This window comes from Elephantulus edwardii, unplaced genomic scaffold (genome assembly GCF_000299155.1).
Source record: "Elephantulus edwardii isolate Elephantulus edwardi_28Jun2011 unplaced genomic scaffold, EleEdw1.0 scaffold00058, whole genome shotgun sequence".
NCBI classification, from domain to species: Eukaryota; Metazoa; Chordata; class Mammalia; order Macroscelidea; family Macroscelididae; genus Elephantulus; species Elephantulus edwardii.
The window spans coordinates 10441512-10461168 of NW_006399808.1; the positions used below are offsets into that span (position 1 = coordinate 10441512).

Sequence of the window (19657 nt, forward strand, 5' to 3'; positions counted from 1 at the left end):
GAGTTGCTTTCATAATTAAAAGTCTATTTCAAGATCCATCCTAGAGAACAATGTTGTGAGTGACGTATACTACTCATATGCCTACTAGGACGTTAATATGATGATTATTCAAATATATGCACCAACAACTAAAGCCAAAAAGGGGAGATTTAGAATTTCTCCCAATATTTTCGAGCTCTGATGGCCCAGTGGCAAGAAGCTATGCTACAATCCACAAGGCACGTGGTTTGAGTCCACCAGCTGCTCCACGGCAGAAGAATGAGCAATCTCCTCTGTGCAATTAACTGCTTCTGAAAACCTGCTGGAGGGTCAACTATGGATCAGTTCCGACTTGAAGGTACACAACAACAACAATCAACGTTTTCAGTCTGAAATTGACCAGTTATTGGTGACAGGAATGCAAAAGTTCGAAACAATGAGAAAGGAATGGTAATTATAAAGTATGGACTTGGTGACAGAAATGAGGCCGGAGAGCAAATGATGAAATTTTGTGTGCTCAATAATTTATTCACAGCAAATAATGTTACACACACACACACACACACACACCCCAACTTTACACATGGACCTCACATGAATCAGATTGACAATATTTGAAGAAAGAATTGCTGGAGAAGTACAATATTTTCTGTCAGAACCAGACAAGGTGTCAACTATGGAAGATCAGTTACTTATGTGCAAGTTTAAATTGAAGCTGAAGAAAGGTAAAACTAGTCCACAGGAACCAAAATATGAGCTCGAGTCTATTCCAGTTAATTTAAGAACAAGTTTGAGCTATTGAAAACCAACGACTGAAGACCAGAGGAACTGTGGGAGAAGAGCAAAACACCATCTCAACCTGGATATCAGAAGAGATTATGAAAATTGCATTAGAGCATCAAGAAGCCAAAACAAAAGGAAGAGATGTGAAGTAAAAGAGCTGAACAGAAGATTTCAAAGGGCAGCTTGAGAAGATAAAATACAATATTATAAAAAATGGAGAAAAGAGTTGGAGTCAAGAAAAGAGAAAAGAACTAATTTGGCATTTTTCAAGCTGTTGTTGTTATGTGCCATTGAGTCGCTTGCGACTCATAGCGACCCTATGTACAACAGCCCTAAACTCCACTCTGTCCTGTGCCAATCGCACCGTCTCCGACACACCCATCCCAATTACCCCAGTCACTGAATCAATCCACCTCATAGAGGGCCTTCCCCCCCTGCACTGTACCTCCACCCTACCAAGCATGACGCCCCTCTCCAAGGACCGGTCCCTCCTTACAACATGTCCAAAGTATGTTAGACGGAGCCTCAGAATCCTTGCCTCCAAGGAGCCACCTGGTTTAACCCTTTCCAGGACAAATCTGTTTGTTTTCCTAGCAGTCCATGGTATTCTCAATACTCTTCTCCAGCACCACAGTTCAAAGGCATCAATTCTCCTTCTATCCTCCTTGGTCATTGTCCAACTCTCTGATACAAAACAAGTGATTGCAAAGACCATAGCCTGTATCAGATGCACCTTAGTCTCCAGAGAGACACCATTGCTCTTCAGTACTTTGGAGAGGTCCCTAACAGCAGACTTTCCCATTGCTATACATCTTTTAATTTCCTAGCTGCTGGTGCCAAGAATGTTGACTGTGGAGCCAAGCAAACTAAAGCTGTGAACAATTTCAATCTCTCCACCATCCATCCTGATGCTGCCAATTGGCCCAGTGGGGAGAATTTTTGTCTTCTTGATATTGAGCCTCAATCCATATTGGAGGCTGCAGTCCTTGACCCTCTGCAGCAAGTGCTTCAGGTCCTCCTTAGTTTCAGCAAGCATGGTTGTGTTATCTGCATATCACAGATTGTTGATAGATATTCCACCAATCTTGACCCCATATTTCTCCTGAAAGAACTGGGAAAAAATGTCAAGCTTTGAGTTGCAATATTGAGATATGCTATGAACACACTCTTGAATGATCCAGGAAGCATCCAAAGAAGACAGAAGGATGACACAGAATCGCTGTACTAAAAAGAATTAGTTGATGAAAATTTTCAGGAAATATCATATGGACAAGAGTCAAAGGTGATGAAGGATGAAGCTCAAGTTGCACTGAAAGCACTAGCCAAAAATAAGGCCCCAAGAATTGATGGAGTACCAGTTGACTTGTTTCAGCTTAGAGATGCTGCCCTGGATGTGCTTATCAGGATATTTGGAAGACAGCTGTCTAGCTGAATTACTGGAAGAGAGCCATAGTTGTCCCCATTCCATGAAAGGTGATCCAACAGAATGTAAAAATTATCTAACAATATCATTAGTATCTCATGCAAGCAAATTTTTTGCTGGATATTATAAAAAAATGCCTAGAACAAGGAATCCCTGAAAAATACTAATTGTGCTCATACAGAATTTATACTTCGGCCAAGAAGTTGTTATCCCAACAGAGCAAGGGAACACTGCTGGTTTAAAAGTAGGAAGAGTGTGCGCTAGGGTTGTGTTCTTTCTCCATACTTATTCAATCTGTATGCTGAGCAAATAGTTCACACAGCTGGATTATGAAGAAGAATCTGGATTGGAAGAATACTCATCACCAACCTGGGTTATGTAGAGGACACGATTATGCTCACTGAAAATGAGTAGGACACACAATGCTTGTTGCAGAAGATCAAAGACTTTTGATATAGATTACATCACAACATCAAGAAAACAAACTTCCTCACTACAGGACCAACAGTCAACATTATGATGGAGAAAGAATTGAAGCTGCCAATCATTTTATCTTTCTTAGCTCAACAATCAACCCTCAGTACCAGCAATCAGGAATCAGAAGATGAATTGCATTGGGAAAGTCAGAGTTTTCTTTAAGGTGCTGAAGTGATATGATCTGATTCAGGCCATGGTCTTCTCAATCACCTGCTTTGCATCAGAGAACTGGACAATAACTTATGATGATAGAAGAATTGATGTCTTTGAATTAAGGTGCTGGAGAAGAGTACTGAATATCCATCCCATGGACAGCCAAAAGAACAAACATATGTCTTGGGGAAAGTGCAGCCAAAGTGCTCCTTGGAGGCAAAGATGACAAAGTTTTGTCTCATATTTTGGACATATTGTTAGGTGAGGTTATTCCTTAGAAATAGGCATCATACTTAGAAAGATGGAGTGTTAGCGAAGGAGAGGAAGACTCCCAACTAGATGGACTGACATGAATGATTTCAGTAATAGAACCTAGAAACGATGAGGATGTCACAGGATATTTCAGGGTTCAGGTTGGCTCTTCATGGGATCGCTATGAGGTGTACTTTTCTCGATGGCACACAACAACAACAACAACAACAACAACAACAACATGTATGCAGAACAAATTATTAGAGAAGCAGGGCTACAAGAAGAAGAATGTAGCATCAGGATTGGAGAAAGACTCTTCAACAATCTGTCTTAAGCAGAGGACACAACCTTGCTAGCTCAAAGTGAAGAGGACTTGAAATGCTTGCTGCAGGTGAACAAAGACTACAACTTTCAATGTAGGTTACATCTTAACATGAAGAAAACAAAAATTCTCATCCTGGACCAATAGGCAACATCATGATAGATGAAGAAGAGAGAGAACTGGCCAATGATTTCATGTTGCTTGGATCCACAATCAACACTCTGGCATCAGAAGCCAGAAAAATCAAAAGATGTATTACATTGGGAAGGTCTGCTGTTAGAGACTTCTCTAAAGTGCTGAAGAGCAAAGATGTCAGTTTGAAGACTAAGGTGCACCTGATCCAAACCATGGTCTTCTCATTCACATGCTATGCATCTGGAAGTTGGACAGTGAATAAGGATGATAGAAGAATTGATGTCTTTGAGTTATGGTGTTGGTGAAGAGTGCTGAATATTCCATAAACTGCTAAAAGAACGAACAAGTATATCTTGGAGAAGGTGCAGCCAGGATGCTTATTAGATGCAACGATAAGTGAAACGTCACCTCACATACTTCCGGTATGTTGTTAAGAGGGGCCAGTCCTTGAAAAAGGACATCATGCTTAGGAAGGCGGAGGGTCAGCAAAGGAGGAAAAACTCTCAATGACCCTCAATGAAAAATGGACTGACACCGTCACTGTAAAGGTGGGCTCAAGTATGTCAGAGATAGGGAGGATAGCACAGAATATGATAGGGTTCAGATCCATCATTCATAGGCTCACTATGAGTCATAGTTGACTCAATGGCACTTAACATCAACAATCTTAATACTTGCTACCAAGTCGAAGGTGGTATAGCACTGGTCTGTGCGTTGCTGTACAGAGGTAACTCGTGGTTGCTGTGATGCTGAAGCCTGTGACAGTGATGTGCCAATCGTGGTAATGGGCACCCATGGTGGACAGTGTTGGCTGGAGCTTCCCGACTAAATCAAGCCTGGAAGCAGGAGTGGCATCCACTTCCAAAATGGCTTGCCTCCGGAAACTCTATGTACGAACAATGCTCAGGCTGTTCGTTCATAGGGTCGCTATGAGTCGTCTACGACTTGACGGCATTAAACAACAACAACAACTTCTAGTATTCTGGCATTTTCTCACCTAAGTTACTTTCCTAATTTAATAGTGATTGGAAAAGGAGTAACTGTTTGGGAAGCAGTTTTTAAACATGTCTTCATAGTATCTTAGCACATTCAAATGATTGTGACTTTCTAAGGGTTTCAGTTCAATTAAACAAACATGAGTTCTTACTGGGGGCAAGTGCCATATGAGCCCCTGACAGTGAGTGAGGTACAAGAGACCACTGCAGTTTATAGTCTCCCAGGCTGGTGAGCTGCCTCGCTGCAGGGGTCATGGGATCAAGAGGCAGTGTTCTGATCAGAAACCACCCAGCCAACAAACTGCATGACTTCCTGTTCCTCAGCAGTCATCTGTATGCATGTCAGAGCAGCAGAGGATGTGAGTGTGAGATAAACCCAGGTTGGCTGCCAAGATGGATCACTGGAGTCAAGGACTTCTCCCAGACAGCACTTCGGGTTTGTAAACAAGCCTTCCCTCACTGGTAGGATCTCCCCCCCCCCCACCCTTTTAGTTTTTCCTCTTTGGTTCACCTACTCCTTTAACATTTTAGAATACAAAAATTTCAAATACATACAAAAGTAGAGAGAACAATATGTTCAACTTTGCTTCAGTCATTACTAGCATTTTGCCAATCTCATTTCATTTATGCACTAGTACATATTTCTCATGAGGGCTTTTCTTCTTCTTCTTCTCTTCCCCCTTGCTGTGTACCATCAAAATCGGATCCAACTGGTACAGATTACCCCTCCTTCTCCAGTGGAGCATCTGGTGTATTCAAACTGCACAACGTGGCCTCTTTTTAAATGGCAATGCAATTATTACAACTATGAAAAGAATTCCTCAGTACTTATTTATTACCTAGTATATATTTCAATTTCTCCAATAGTTGTTTTTTTTTTTTTTCGTTGCAGCTTGATACTTCTTTATGCTGGTAATGGTGCTCTTCAATAGTTTTTTTTTTTTTTTTAAATGTCAGGACTCACAAGACCCAGACATTTAGTTTCCTTTGATCACTGCTGCCATGCTATTGTTGAAACTGCCCTATCTGTTGCCCCATAGAATGACCCACATGCTAGATTTGGCTGGCTGCCTCTCTATGGTGTCATTTGCACCTGCCCTTTCCTATATTTAATATACACACTTGTCCATATTTGCTAATTTTAAAAAGTATGTGTTGCTCTCTGTAATACAAAAAAATACTCTGGTATCAATGGAAGAATTTAATGGGCAAGAAGTAATGCTGGAAACAGCATGGATAAATCAGTCAGGAGAGATATGAGCTAGAGTAACAATTTGAAAACTACCAATGTTGAGTTAGATGGGGATGAAAGAGTTCACTCAGGCAAAGTGGGGTTATAGTTTGAATCACTCAATCACTAGTTTCTTCCCCCTCTTAATTTTGTGAGTGTACCATTATACTTCTTGACAAGTCAGGTATGATGTTTGTGACATGATCTCTAACAATATTTTTCCTTCAAATTTCCATCTCCACCATACTCACCAATCCCCCAATCCCTTACTCTGATTATTTGATCACAAAATTCAGAGATGTGTGATTACTTTTCTTTGCTTTTGAGTCAAGATTGACTCGTCCGGATCCATAGCTGACCCTCTAGCGGGCTTTCAGCAGCAGTTAACTCACACAGGAGGAGATTGCTAATCTTTCTCATGAGGAGCACCTGGTGAATTCGAACCACTTGGCTTTGAGCTGGCAGCACAACTCCCTACCTATGAGTCTTCACTTTCTCTTTACTCTTCTAGTCAGTATTAGCAGCACAGATTTCTAAAACAGACTGCTGTCCTCACTCCTAATTTTTCACTCAGAGGGGACCTGAGATCTAGTTGGGTTTTTTTTTAACTGCAGTTGTTTTTTAAAAATTTTATTATTTTTGTGTGTGTATGTACCGTCAAATCAGATCTGGCTGGTATAGGAGGAGATTGTTCCTCCTTCTACAGCAGAGCATCTGGTGGATTCAAGCCACACACCTCTGGGATTGCAGTGCAGCTCCTTGTCACTGAGGCCATCAGAGCTCCCAGAACTTGCATTTCTAACATTGTACAGGAGATGCCACACTAATGGGTCAGAGGCCATACTTGGAGAATGTTTTCACATTATCCAGTTTCAAAGGTCCAAGATCCAAGCACATGACATTCTGGAAAACTAGAGAGAGGAAAAAGGTTGCTAGGTAGAGGGACGAGGATGATTTAGGGGGCACAGACATTTTCAGGGCAATGGAATGAGTCTGCATGGTACTGTAATGGTGGTATCTATAACACAGAGTGAACCCTAATATAAAATATGGACTTCATTTAATATAAAAACAAACTAGTTGCCACCGAGTCAATTTCCATTCAAGAGATCCCACAGGATGGACAATGGTCCCAGAGACCGCAAGGCTGTAATCTTCATGGAAGTCGACTGCCCATCTTCTCCTTGTGCGTTCAAAACCTGGTGGGATCAAACCACTGACCTTTCAGTGAGCAGCTGAGTTTTTAACTATTGCACAAGCATTTAATGATAAGACATCGGTATTTGTTCAGCACTTGTAACACGTTTCCCAGGCAAAATAATGGAGAATATAAATATAATAGTTGTTGTTAATGTGCCATCGAGTCGTTTGCGACTCACAGCGACCCTATGTACAAGAGCCCTAAACACCATTCTATCCTGTGCCAACCTTGCTGTCTCAAGCACATTCATTCCCACCACTCCACTCACAGAATCAATCTATCTCATCGAGGGTCTTCCTCTCCTGCGCCATCCCTCCACTCTCCCAAACATGATGTCTCTCTCCAAGGACCAGTCCCTCCTTGCAACATGCCCAAAGTATGTCACACGAAGCCCCAGAATCCTTGACTCCAAGGAGCATTCTGGCTTCACCCTCTCCAGGACAAACCTGTTTGCTCTCCTAGCAGTCCATGGTATATTCAGCACTCTTCTCCAGCATCACAACTCAAAGGCATCAATTCTATCATCCCTAGTCACTGTCCAACTTTCCAATGCATAGCACGTAATTGCAAAGACTATAGCTTGGATCAGATGCACCTTAGCCTCCAGCCTGACGTTGTTGCACTTCAGTACTCTTGAGAGGTCCCTCACAGCTGACTTTCCCAATGCAATTCGTCTCCTGATTTCCTGGCTGCTGTTACCGAGAGTGTTGACTGTGGAGCCAAGGAAACTGAGTGTTAACTATCTCAGTCTCTTCACCATCCATACTGATGCTGCCAACTGGCCCAGTGGTGAGAATCTTTGTTTTCTTGATATTGAGCTTCAATCCATATTGAAGACTGCAGTCCTTGACCCTCTGCAGCAAGCGCTTCAGGTCTGCCTCAGTTTCAGCAAGCAGGGTTGTGTCATCTGCATAACGCAGGTTGTTGATGACTCTTCCACCAATCCTGATGCCACAGTCATCCTCGTACAGCCCAGCGTCTCGGTTGATTTGCTCTGCATACAGATTGAAAAATAATAATAATAATAATAATAATAAACAAGAGAAATAATGTGCAGGAATGGGGTACAGGAACCCTGGGCTTTCTACGTAATTTTTCTATAAATCTAAAAGCCCTTCAAAAATAGCAAAACTAGCAACAAACGACTAGAGAAAAGTTATGAAAGTCCTGATTCCTCAGTAAAACTGCATTATGTTAACTCAGTAAAGGACTCAAAACTACGCGGAGAGCCCACGAAGCGGCAGGAGCTGACTCGGGCTTGGAAGCTGGCTCCTTGGAGGTAGTGATAATCACCCATGCTGTTGGAGTCATCATCAGCGTCAGGTCTCGGGGAAAGACATCATGAATAATACAGTGTCAATGGAAATGAGGGAGATCCTGGACGACACAGGCTGACACGGGAGCTACAATGGGCTGGGCCCAGCAGTGACCGTGAGGACAGAGCACTGGGCCTGGCTCATGCTGCCATCTCACGGGGCCGCTGTGCCTTGCCTGCATAGAAAAACTGGTGAAAAGGTGCTATGCTCCAAATGCACACTCTAAATTGCAAGGTTTGTAGAGGGAGCAATCAGGCTTTATTTTCTTTAAAAACCAAGAGCCTCCTGCAATACTTAGGAGGCTGTAGATATTACTGAACGCAGACATCACCTTAATCTTTCCTCTCTTCCCTTCTTACATCCACTGCGTGTCAGGCATGTCTGGGTGAGGCTGTAGTCTGCGGCAGGAGGGCAGGAGGCAGGAGCACAGTTGCAGAGGATTTTGAACTATGATCTCACAGAGCACTAAATGACTTCGTTGTTCCTATAGATTGTTGTTGCGTGTCGTGGAGTTGGAACCAACCCATAGCTGACCCTCCAGTGGGCTTTCAGAGGCAGTTGATGGCACAGAAGGAGAATGACTGCCCGTTCTTCCATGGAGCAGCTAGTGGATTTGAACCATGTGGATTTGAATTACATACTTTTGAGATTGATTTTAATCTGCATCCTTCAGGCCTGATTTTAATTGTTTTTGGTCAAACATTCTCCTAAATGGTATAGCACTGGTCTGTCCATTTGCTGTACAGAGGTAACTCGTGGTTGCTAAGAAGCAGAACACTGTGACACTGATGTGTCAAATGTGATAATGGTTACCCATGGTGGACAGTGTTTGACGGAGCTTCCCGATGAAACAAGCAGGTGTGGCATTCACTTCTGAAAGAGCTTGCCTCCGGAAACTCTATGAACATGGAGAAATGATGAAAGTTATACAAGTGTTCAGGTCTTTTGCTCATAGGGTTGCTATGAGTCACCCTAGACTGGACGGCAATTAACAACAACCACCATCACCAACTTGGAGATTGCAGTGCATCTTCTTACTGTTGGCCACCAGAGCTCCCTAAATGACTTCAGACATTTCACATACACTGTTTGATAGGCCTTTACTAATTTTTTGACAGCATGTGGTATTTTCATATCATATTACTTTTTGCAAACTCTTAAAAACACTACCTCTGGATCTTTAATTTGGTCCATCTTTGAACAACTCTCTGGAGACTGAGCAACCACTCTGGCAATCAAAGTGCTTGGGCACGAAGGAGAATCTCCCTCTTAATCAAGGGACGTGGCTGCTGGTCCCAGGGCTGCCCTCACTTCACTTCACAGAGGCTTGTACAACACACTCAGCTTTGGAAAACTGGGACACTACAGCTCATGTTAAGGTCAGAAAAAATGCATATGATGCTTGTTTTGAAAAAAGAGGCCTGTTCCAAGAACCTATTTTCCCCCCTCAAAGCAGGCATCTTTGAAGTAAAAAGCCTCCCACCTTGAACCCCAGAAAAAAGTATTTTTTGTCAAGTTTTAAAGAATGAGAGGCTTTTGTTCAAAAATTGAATAAGTATTTATTGTTCCAGAAGGTACATTGCTTTTTATACATATTTCATAAATGATACAGGATTTTACACATGTTCAGTATTTTGCTATTTGTTTAAAGGACTTTTCTCCATATCCTCCCTCCCTTGCCTCCCACACACCCTGGAAGGATTTGCTCATTGCACTGTGCTTTCTTCTTAAAAAACCCTGCACAAACAGGATAAATGGTTTAAAAATAATTCACACAACTTAAAAAAAAAGGGATGGGGGTTGGTTGAGTGGGGTGGGTGGGAGGAAGGAAAAGGGGGTAGGGGAGCCATGCATCCCTTCATTCCATCATGCCGTGGGAGGGGGTGGCAGGAGCAGCAGCAGTAATCCTGGCTGGCCTTCAACCTCCACAAGGCACCTGGAGTCTGGGTTTGTCACTTAGAGTTTTCTTTTCATACACAATGATCCCAAAGGAGGAAGAAAACGAGAAAGAAAATCCTTGCCACGAGGAAGAGTGAATCATGTGATAGGGGAAAAAAAGCCAGCTGCCTGTGTGCTAAATCCCACTATTCTCCCCATCCTGCCCCACTGTGGTCAAAACAGGACAGCAGACACAGACCCTTGACCTTTCGGATGCAGATGTCATTTGGAAATATGGTAGAAAACATTTTGAAAGAGTATAAGAGTAATTCTTCTTTCCTCTCAGTTTAAGATAAGAAAAATAAGGTGGAGAGGATGGGCTTAAGGAAGCCATAGAAATGTACTCCTGTATAAAGAGAAATTGCACCCACTAACATCCCCACACTGGACTGAAAAGGACTGGAGTGGTGGAGGTGGGAGGGCCTCTAAACAAGGAAGGGTGTGTCCTTCAGGATTGACAACTGCATCAGACATGCCAGTGCCATCTGGGTGGCCTGGAATGCTACCACACAAGCAGATTAACAGTAGTGAAATTATGTAGGTCCTGAAATAACTACAGAGCCATGATTTTAGCCGATTTGTAAACCTCACATCTTGATTTGGTAATACAGCTTGACAGCCCCAGCCTCCTGCTCTGAGAGGTAGGGAGTTCAAAGGGGAAATCAAGAGGAGAAGTAAATAAAGGAAGGGGAGTCTTCCCCTGCTGGATGGCTAATTCATAAAAAACAAAACAAAACAACTTCATGCAGTGTTGCCAATGATTTCTAGATACTGACCGAGAGTGTCAGGTGTGTGTGTGTGTGGGGATACAGACATTTAGGGAGGGATAATCCAAAGTATCAGTTATCAGTCATGGGTCAGTTCCAATTACCACATGGGTAAAATTAGTGTAATCAACAGGCATAGGGGTCAGCAAAGGGGCAGAGGAGGGGACTGGGAACTTTGCAGAGACTGGAGTACAATCTACAATTAATGCTTATGACATGGCCTGAGCCTCTGTTGGCCATTCACGTATCTTGTGGATTTCTTTTCTGGTTTATTAATTTGTTTCTGTGTCAAAAATAATAAAAGGTAAATTAAGGGAGGGGAAATCAGAGCTGAGGGGGGTGCTGGTGTGTTATTCTTTTGCTGACCCTGGAAATAAGATGCGAGAAACGAACACCCTCCACATCATCATCTCATTAGGAATCTCTTGATTATATAATTGCATCATTTTCATCCAGAAACTGAGATGCTTGATTAAGACAATATTCACTAAGCCCTTTGAGACTTATATTCCACAATGCCTGATCCTCAGATTGTAGCATTCCCTTTCCCCCCTAAATTCCTTTTGTTTTTAAATTAAAGGTAAAAACCCTCCTCCCCCATAGAGCTCCCAGCATCCACCTGCACACTTTAATTACAAAGGCAAGAGTTATAAACAGGTGTTCTTTCTGCCGGGATGGGATTCCAGGGTTCTCTGCACATCAGTCCTTTTCACCAATTTGTCGGAGGGGCAGATGCACTTGTAATGGGTCTCTCAGTCTCTTAAGGTCCATTTCTGCCTAAAATAGAAACAAAAGGTGAGAGAAATTGCTGAGGAAGCTTTCAATAGTATTTTCTGTTGAGAAAAAGAGACTGTCTTGCCACAGTAACTGTGTCAGGAAGGTCAACCCAGTTACTCCCAAAATAAGACTGCCTAGGAAAACAAAAGGGCTTTACCCCAAAGCAGAGGACAATTAAGTGGGACCCAGACTGGAAATCAGCTTTGCTGCTTCAGCTGTCGACAGAGCTGTCAGAGGCAGTGCGATCAACGCGGACATGTGGAGCATCCAAAACACACGCCGGGAGGAGCCCCTGCCTAAGCCTTTGCTTGTAGGGAGAACTTGAACAGATGCTACTCAACACTTTAGTTATACATGCAGCAGTCATAAAGGTTCTTCATTGAGCTGAGGATTTTTAAACAGAAAGCTGAGTCACTGGTGGTACCTTAAAAACTCAGACAGCTGGATCGACTGGTCTCATTGCAAGCTTTTGGCATCTTGGAAGTTTTTAAGACCCCAGATACCACTTGCCAAAATAGGCATGTCAGTTCATTATCTTTATGAACATCGACTGAACTGTCCCAGGAGACTATGGTCCTAAATCTTTTATCCCAATAAACCAATCCTATAAGGTGCCTGCTATGTGTTTTATTATGCATATGCATAAAGATGCAGCGCACATAAACTTGGATTTACATACACCTACAGATACACCTACATATGCGCTCATGCATGTACCCACGTAAACCTTCCTTTATCGTTGTTATGTGCCATCGAGTTGCCTGCAACTCACAGCAACGCTATGTACAACAGCTCTGAACTCTGCTCTATTTAGAGCCAATCTGACTCTGACACATCTACTTTCATTGCCCCAGTTACTGTGTCAATCCATCTCATTCAAGGTCTTCTTCTCCTGCGCTGTCCCTCTACCCTTCCAAGTATGATGTCTTTCTTCAAGGACTGGTCCTCTTCCTGGCCATATGCTCAAAGTATGTGAGGCGGAGGATCAAAAATCCTAGCCTCCAAGGAGAAAGTTTCATCCTCTCCAGGACAGACCTATTTGTTTTCCTGGTAGTCCATGGTGTGTTCAAAATTCTTTTCCAGCACCACAACTCAAAGGCATAGATTCTTTTTATGTCATCTTTAGTAACTGTCCAGCTCTCTGATGCATAGCAAGTAATTGTCAAGACTACGGCCTGGATCACTTTAGTCTCTAGACAGACATCATTGCTTTTTGGCACTCTGGAGAGGTCCATGACTACAGATTTTCCCAGTGCAATTTATCTTTTGATTTCCTGATTGCTGGTGTCAAGAATGTTGATTGTGAAACTGAGCAAGTTGTTTACTGTTAAAAACTTCAATCTCTTCTCCATCTATTATGGTGCTGCCAATTGGCCCAGTGGTGAGAATCTTTGTCTTTTTGATGTTGAACTTCAATCCATATTGAAGATATACAGTCCTTGATCTTCTGTAGCAAATGCTTCAGGTCTTCCTCAGTTTCAGCAATCAAGGTTGTGTCATCTGCATAAAATAGGTTGTTGATGAGTCTTCATCCAATCCTGATGTCACACTCCTCCTCATAAAGCCCAGCTTCCCAAATGAACTATAATCTAACAGCTGACTCTCTAGTGGGTTTTTATTTATTTATTTATTTTTTAATTTTTTTTTTTTTCTAGTGGGTTTTTAGAGGCTGTAAAATGGCATGGAAGAGACCATTTCTCTCCCACCACAGAGGGGCAGCTCTTGGGCAGTAGTGCGCCTCCCGGTGCACGGCATCACCAGTCCTCCCAGTGCACATACATATAAAATCTACCTACGTAACCACACACATTTTTTGGTTGTTCTTATTGTTTGGTGGCTATCAAAGAATGCTGCTTCCTTTGTGAATAACTATTCTTGAATTTTTGTAAAAGTGAACTCATAATATTTGTCCTTTTGTGACTGACTTATTTCACGCAGCATGTTGTTCATTTTCATTTTTTAAAAATTAATTTTAAAGAAAGTTTACACAGACTTTGTATTTCCATTCATTCACTGTTATACTTTTCTCCCTGCCCAACCCCCAATTTGCTCTTCTCTTTGTAAAGTAAAAGAAAAATTCTTTCATTGTTATACAATCCCTCCCTACAAGTCCACTCCACTATGCAACCTTCATTTTAGATTCCTGTCATGACAAAAATAACTAATCATATACACCTTTTAAACAGTTCTCTCATTCATCTGTTTCAATGCAGTATACATTATTTATACAACTGTGGCACTATGCAGTATTTGTCCTTTTGTGACTGAGATATTTCACTCAGCATAATGTCCGCAGGGTCATCCATTTTGTATAATATTTCATGAGTTCCTTGTTTTTCAATGCAGCATAGGATTCCATTGTGTGAATATATCACAGCTTCTCTATCCATTAATTTGTTGATGGCACTTGGGTTGTTTGCAACTCTTTGCTATTGTGAACAAAGCCGCGATAAACATGGGTGTGCATATATCTGCTTGGATGTCTTTGGGGTATATTCCCAGTAGTGGAATTGCTGGGTCATATGGTATTTCTATTTGCAACTTTTTAAGAAAGTGCCATACAGCCTTCCTTAGTGGTTGCACCATTTTACACTTCCAAAAACAATGAATATAAGGGTTCCAGTTTCTCCACAACCTCGCCAGCATTTGATGTTTGCTGTTCTGTTAAATTTTGCTATTCTTACTGGGGTGAGATGATGTCTCATAGTTGTTTTGATTTGCATATCTCTTAGACCTAGGGATTTTGAACATTTCTTCATGTGCCTGTTTGCCATCTGAGTGTCTTCTTTGGTGAAGTGTCTGTTCATATCCTGTGTCCATTTCTCAATTGGGTTGTTTACTTTATCTTGTTGTGGTAGCAGAATAATGTTTTATAGACTCCTTATTCTATATATTTGCATGGTATGTTGTTATATGCCATTGAGTTGCTTGCAACTCCTAGCAACCCTGTACACACAGCTCTGAACCCTGCTCTATCCTGAGCCGACCTTATTATCTCTAGCAAACCTATTCCCATTACCCCAGTCACAGAGTCAATCCATTTCCTCCAGGTCTTCTTCTCTTGTGCTGTCCCTCCATGTTTCTAAGCATCACATCCCTCTCCAGGGACTGGTACTTTCTTCCAACATGCCCAAAGTATGTCAGATAGAACTTTAGAATCCTTGCCTCCAAGGAGCAATCTGGTTTTACCCTCTCTAGGACAAATTTGTCTGTTCTTCTAGCTCCATGGTATATTCAGTACTCTTTGTCAGCACCATAGCCCAATGGCATCAATTCTCCTTCTATGATCCCTAGTTATTGTCTAGCTTTCTGATTGATGATGATGTTGTTGTTGTTATGTGCCATCGAGTTGCCTGCAACTCACAGAGACCCTATGTACAACAGCCTTAAACCCCGCTCTATCCCTTGCCAATCTTACTGTTTCTGACACACCTATCCCATTTTCCCAGTGACTGAATCAATCCATCTTATCGATGGTGTTCCTCGCCTGCACTGTCCCTCCACCCTCCCAAGCATGATGACCCTCTCCAACGACTGGTCCCTACTTGCAACATGTTCATAGTATGTCAGATGAAGCTTCAGAATCCTTGCCTCCAAGGAGCAGCCTGACTTCACCTTCTCCAGAACCAACTTGTTTGTTCTCCTAGCAGTCCATGGTATATTCAATACTCTCCTCCAGCAGCACAGCTCAAAGGCATCAACTCTCCTTCTAGTCATCCCTAGTCATTGTCCAGCTCTTTGATGCACAGCAAGTAATTGCAAAGAGCTTACCTGAGCAATTGCATCCTTGAGTTGATTGTATTTCTCTAGGTCAAAACGTGACTTTTTGGCTCCTTTATGGAAAAATAATAAATATTGTCTGTCTCTGGCTTCTGGATAAACGTATTCCTACAAAAAAAAGTGAATTATTAGTGCTTAGTATGGCATATGATGTAATGTGCAGTGTTAAGTATTTATTTTAAAATCTTTTAAAATTATGGAATACACAAAACATACATCACGATGAATCACATAACTAACACTGTAAGCAGCACCAGGCGAAGAAGTAGAAGACTTACAAAGCACAGCCAGCAGAGGGCACTGCTTTGTAAGCTTCCTAATCACAATCTAACACCCTGAGGGGATGAGTTGCTGGTTCTGGCGCTGTGTGACCAATCTTGGGAGACATTTGTCGAGAAGTGACTGGGGTCTTAAAAGCAGGCATTTAAGGTGCAACTATTAGTGCTTCTCTGTCCAGAACAAAGAAAAGGGAAGACAAGCAAAGATGTACTGAAACATTCAGCACAAAGGACTAGCAGATGATGCAAACCTCAACCTCCACAATCCGGAATCCAGAACGCTAAAAGGTTATCATAGCAGAAGATCCAGCCAGGACAGAGTAGAGTAAAAAGTGGAACAAAACTGAAAACTACAGAAAAGGCCAAGCTTACTGGTCTGACAAGAGACTACAGCTTGTATCACCCTTCAAACCTGGAACAAAAGTGACCATTGTGGCTCAACTGTGAGCCAAACAATATTGTTATTATTATTGTTGGGGACCACTGAGTCTGAACTGACCCATCACTTAGCCTTAAGTGGGTTTTCAGAGGCAGTAAATTACACAGGAGGACAATGCCCATCTTTCTCACAGGAAGTAGCTGGTGGATTCAAACCACATGTCTTTGTGTTGGCAGCGTAACTTCTTAACTAGGCCACCTGAACTCCCCAGTTAAGGGATGTGTGAAATACAATGTGTTGGTGTTTATTACGTGCTGGTGAGTCATTTGCAACTCATAGTGACCCTTTGTACAACAGCTCTAAACCCTGTTCTATCCTGTGCCAATCTTATTGTCTCTGACATACCTACTTCCATTACCCTAGTCACTGAATGAATCGATCTCATCAATGGTCTTCCTCTCCTACACTGTCCCTCCACCACCCCAAACATGACGTCCCTCTCCAAGGACTGATCGCGCCTTGCAACATGTCCAAAGTATGTAAGATGGAGCTTCAGAATCCTTGCCTCCAAGGAGCAGCCTGGCTTCACTCTCTCCAGGACCAATTTGTTTGTTCTCCTAGCAGTCCACAGTATATTCAATACTCTTCTCCAACACCACAGCTCAAAAGCATCAGTTCTCCTTCTATCATTCTTAGTCATTGTTCAGCTTTTTGAAGCACAGCAAGTGACTGCAAAGACCATGGACTGTATCAGGTGTGCCTTAGTCTTCAGACTGACATTGTGGCTCTTCAGTACTTTGGAGAGGTCTCTGACAGCAGACTTTCCCAATGTTAATTTGTCTTTTAATTTCCTGGCTGCTGGTACCAAGAGTGTTAATTGTAGAGCCAAGCAAACTGAAGCTGCTAACAATCTCAATCTCTTCACCACCATAGTTTGCATGCAAACCAATATAAAATAAAACCAAAACCAAACAAAACCCCCTATGGCTTGAATCAGGTGAACCTCAGCCCTCAAACAGATATTTCTCCTTAACAATTTGGAGAAGTCCCTGACTACAGACTTTCCCTGTGCAGTGTGTCTCTTGTTCTCCTGACTGATGGAACCAAGTGTACTGATAGTGGATCCAAGCAAGATGAAGCTGTTGACAGTTTTTATCTTTTTGCCACCTATCATCATGTTGCATTTAGGTACAGGGGTAAGAATTCTTGTTTTCTTGACATTGAGATGCAATCCTTATTGAAGGCTATAGTCCTTGATCTAGTGCAGTAAGAGCTTCAAGTTCTTCTCATTTTCAGAAAGCAAGGTTGTATCATCTGCATAGCAAAGATTACTGATGAGGCTTTCTCCAATTTTGATGCCATATTCCTCCTCATAGAGTTCAGCACACAGACTGAATAGGTATGGAGAAAGGAAACAACCTTGATGCACATCTTTCCTAATTTTAAACCATGTTCTCCTGTTGTTTCCACAACAGCCTCTTGGTATAGGCTTCACACGAGTACAATTAATTATTCTGAGATTCCCATTCTTCTCAGTGCTAGCTATAATTTGTTATGATCTACATATGCCTTTGCATAGTCAACAAAACACAAATTCTTCTGGTATTCTTTGCTTTCAGCCAGGATCCATTTGACATCAGCCCTGTATCATTGGTGCCATAGCCTATTCTAAAACTAGCTTGAACTTCTGGCAGTTATCTGTCTATGTACTGTTCTGTTTCTCAATGATCTTCTGCAGTATTTTGTTTGCATGTGATATTAAGGATATTGTCTGATAATCTCCACGTTCTGAAGAATCACCTTTCCTTGGAAATATGTTGATGCTCTAACAAATTACAAGCATTTAAAAATAAAAATAAAAATAAAGCAAAATTCCTCTATTTCACCTTCATTGCTGTTAAAAGACTACTTACCCATTTTTGTTTAGGTCTTAAATGTAAATACTAATGAAATTCATTCACATCTATTCCATATTCTCTCTTGGGCAATAAGTAATTATTATACAACTATGGCCTACACCCTATACTAGAAATTTGGTGATCTGAGAGTAAGCAAGAAGAGATAGAGATAGTTTGCTAATAAAGAGAAGCAGCAGTTATAAACACAGGGAATACACAAACACAGAATAAACTGGGGTAAGATACTGAATATGGGGGGAAAGATTCATGGGCACATGGAAGGGCTGCTGTGAAGAAAAGAAATGCAATCTCTTTTTTAAGCATGACAAAACAGCTCAAAAGTGTAGAGTTAAAGTCAGAGTACAGGAATTAGAAAGCTGGTATCTGTTAGCCTCTGTTTTCTATAAGTAGAAGACAAAGTCAGGAGTGGGATCAGGACCTTGATGTGAAGTCTCAGAACAACTTCTCTGTGAATGGGGTGGGAAGAGAAGCTAATTAGAAACAAAAACTGTGGTCAATTTCACACTATAATTTTTTTCTACCAATGTTGAGTGGCTTTGATGTAAGAATGCCGTTGTGGTTGTGAGGTGCTGTCAAGTTGAATGAGACTCACAGTGCACGACAGAGCTGAACCGTCCCCGATTCTGAGCCCACCACCATGGGATATAATAGAAAGGACAAATGCCTAGATTCCTCCAAGAGTTTGTAGGGACAAATGATAGAAATACAATAGGGCAGGAACACTAAGAAGAAAACTACAATATGGTCTAGAGTGGTTAGAGAAGAATCAACACATGAAAAAGGTAATTTTTCAAAAAGGATGATGGTACGTAAGACTTTAAGAAAAAAGATATTAGGAACCTAAAAGTCTGGACGAGATAAAATGTCAGAGTAAGTTAATAAATGGCTAGAAAGAAAAGAAACTTAGAAATGGGAAACTCTGAGGATAAGAGGGCCTGAATGACCACTGAAGTGGTTTGCTGAAGTAATGTCAATGATGGTTTCTGGAACTGATAAGGGGAAATGCTATTATAGACTAGTATAGTGTTTCTCAAGGGACCTCTGGTGGCCTCGTGGTAAGAAACTGTACTGCAATCCTGAAGGCCGATAGTTTGAATCAGCTATGGGTCCATTCTGGTGTGATGGTACTTAACAATATACACATCATCTTTCTGCCATAACAGGTGACAATTGTTGTGTGTTGTCAAATTGGAGCCAACTCATAGCTGACCCTCCAGCAGGTTTTCAGAGGCAGTAAACTACATGGAAGGAGACTGCCCATCTTTTCCCCAAGAAGCAGCTGACGGACTCGAACTGCATGTTTTTGAGTTGGCAGCACACCACCTTACCACTAGGCAACTGGAATTCCCTAACAATGTTGTTTTGTTGTTATGTGTCATCGAGTCGCTTGCGACTCATAGCGACCCTATGTACAACAGCCCTAAACTCCTCTCTGTCCTGTGCCAATCGCGCAGTCTCCAACACTCCCATCCCAATTATCCCAGTCACTGAATCAATCCACCTCATAGAGGGCCTTCCCCTCCTGCGCCGTCCCTCCACCCTCCCAAGCATG

General features: G+C 42.0%; 1 protein-coding gene across 1 annotated transcript in view; it reads right to left on the reverse strand.

The window, feature by feature from the left end:
• Positions 1-11671: 11671 nt before the first annotated feature.
• MCU (mitochondrial calcium uniporter) overlaps positions 11672-19657 on the reverse strand; it is a 248268-nt gene continuing 240282 nt past the window's right edge. Inside the window, exons 7-8 of the mRNA XM_006887550.1 lie at positions 15521-15637; positions 11672-11749 (exon numbers count right to left, since the gene is read on the reverse strand). Coding sequence (XP_006887612.1) covers positions 11672-11749; positions 15521-15637 — 195 coding nt within the window. The remainder of the gene's footprint in view (positions 11750-15520; positions 15638-19657) is intronic.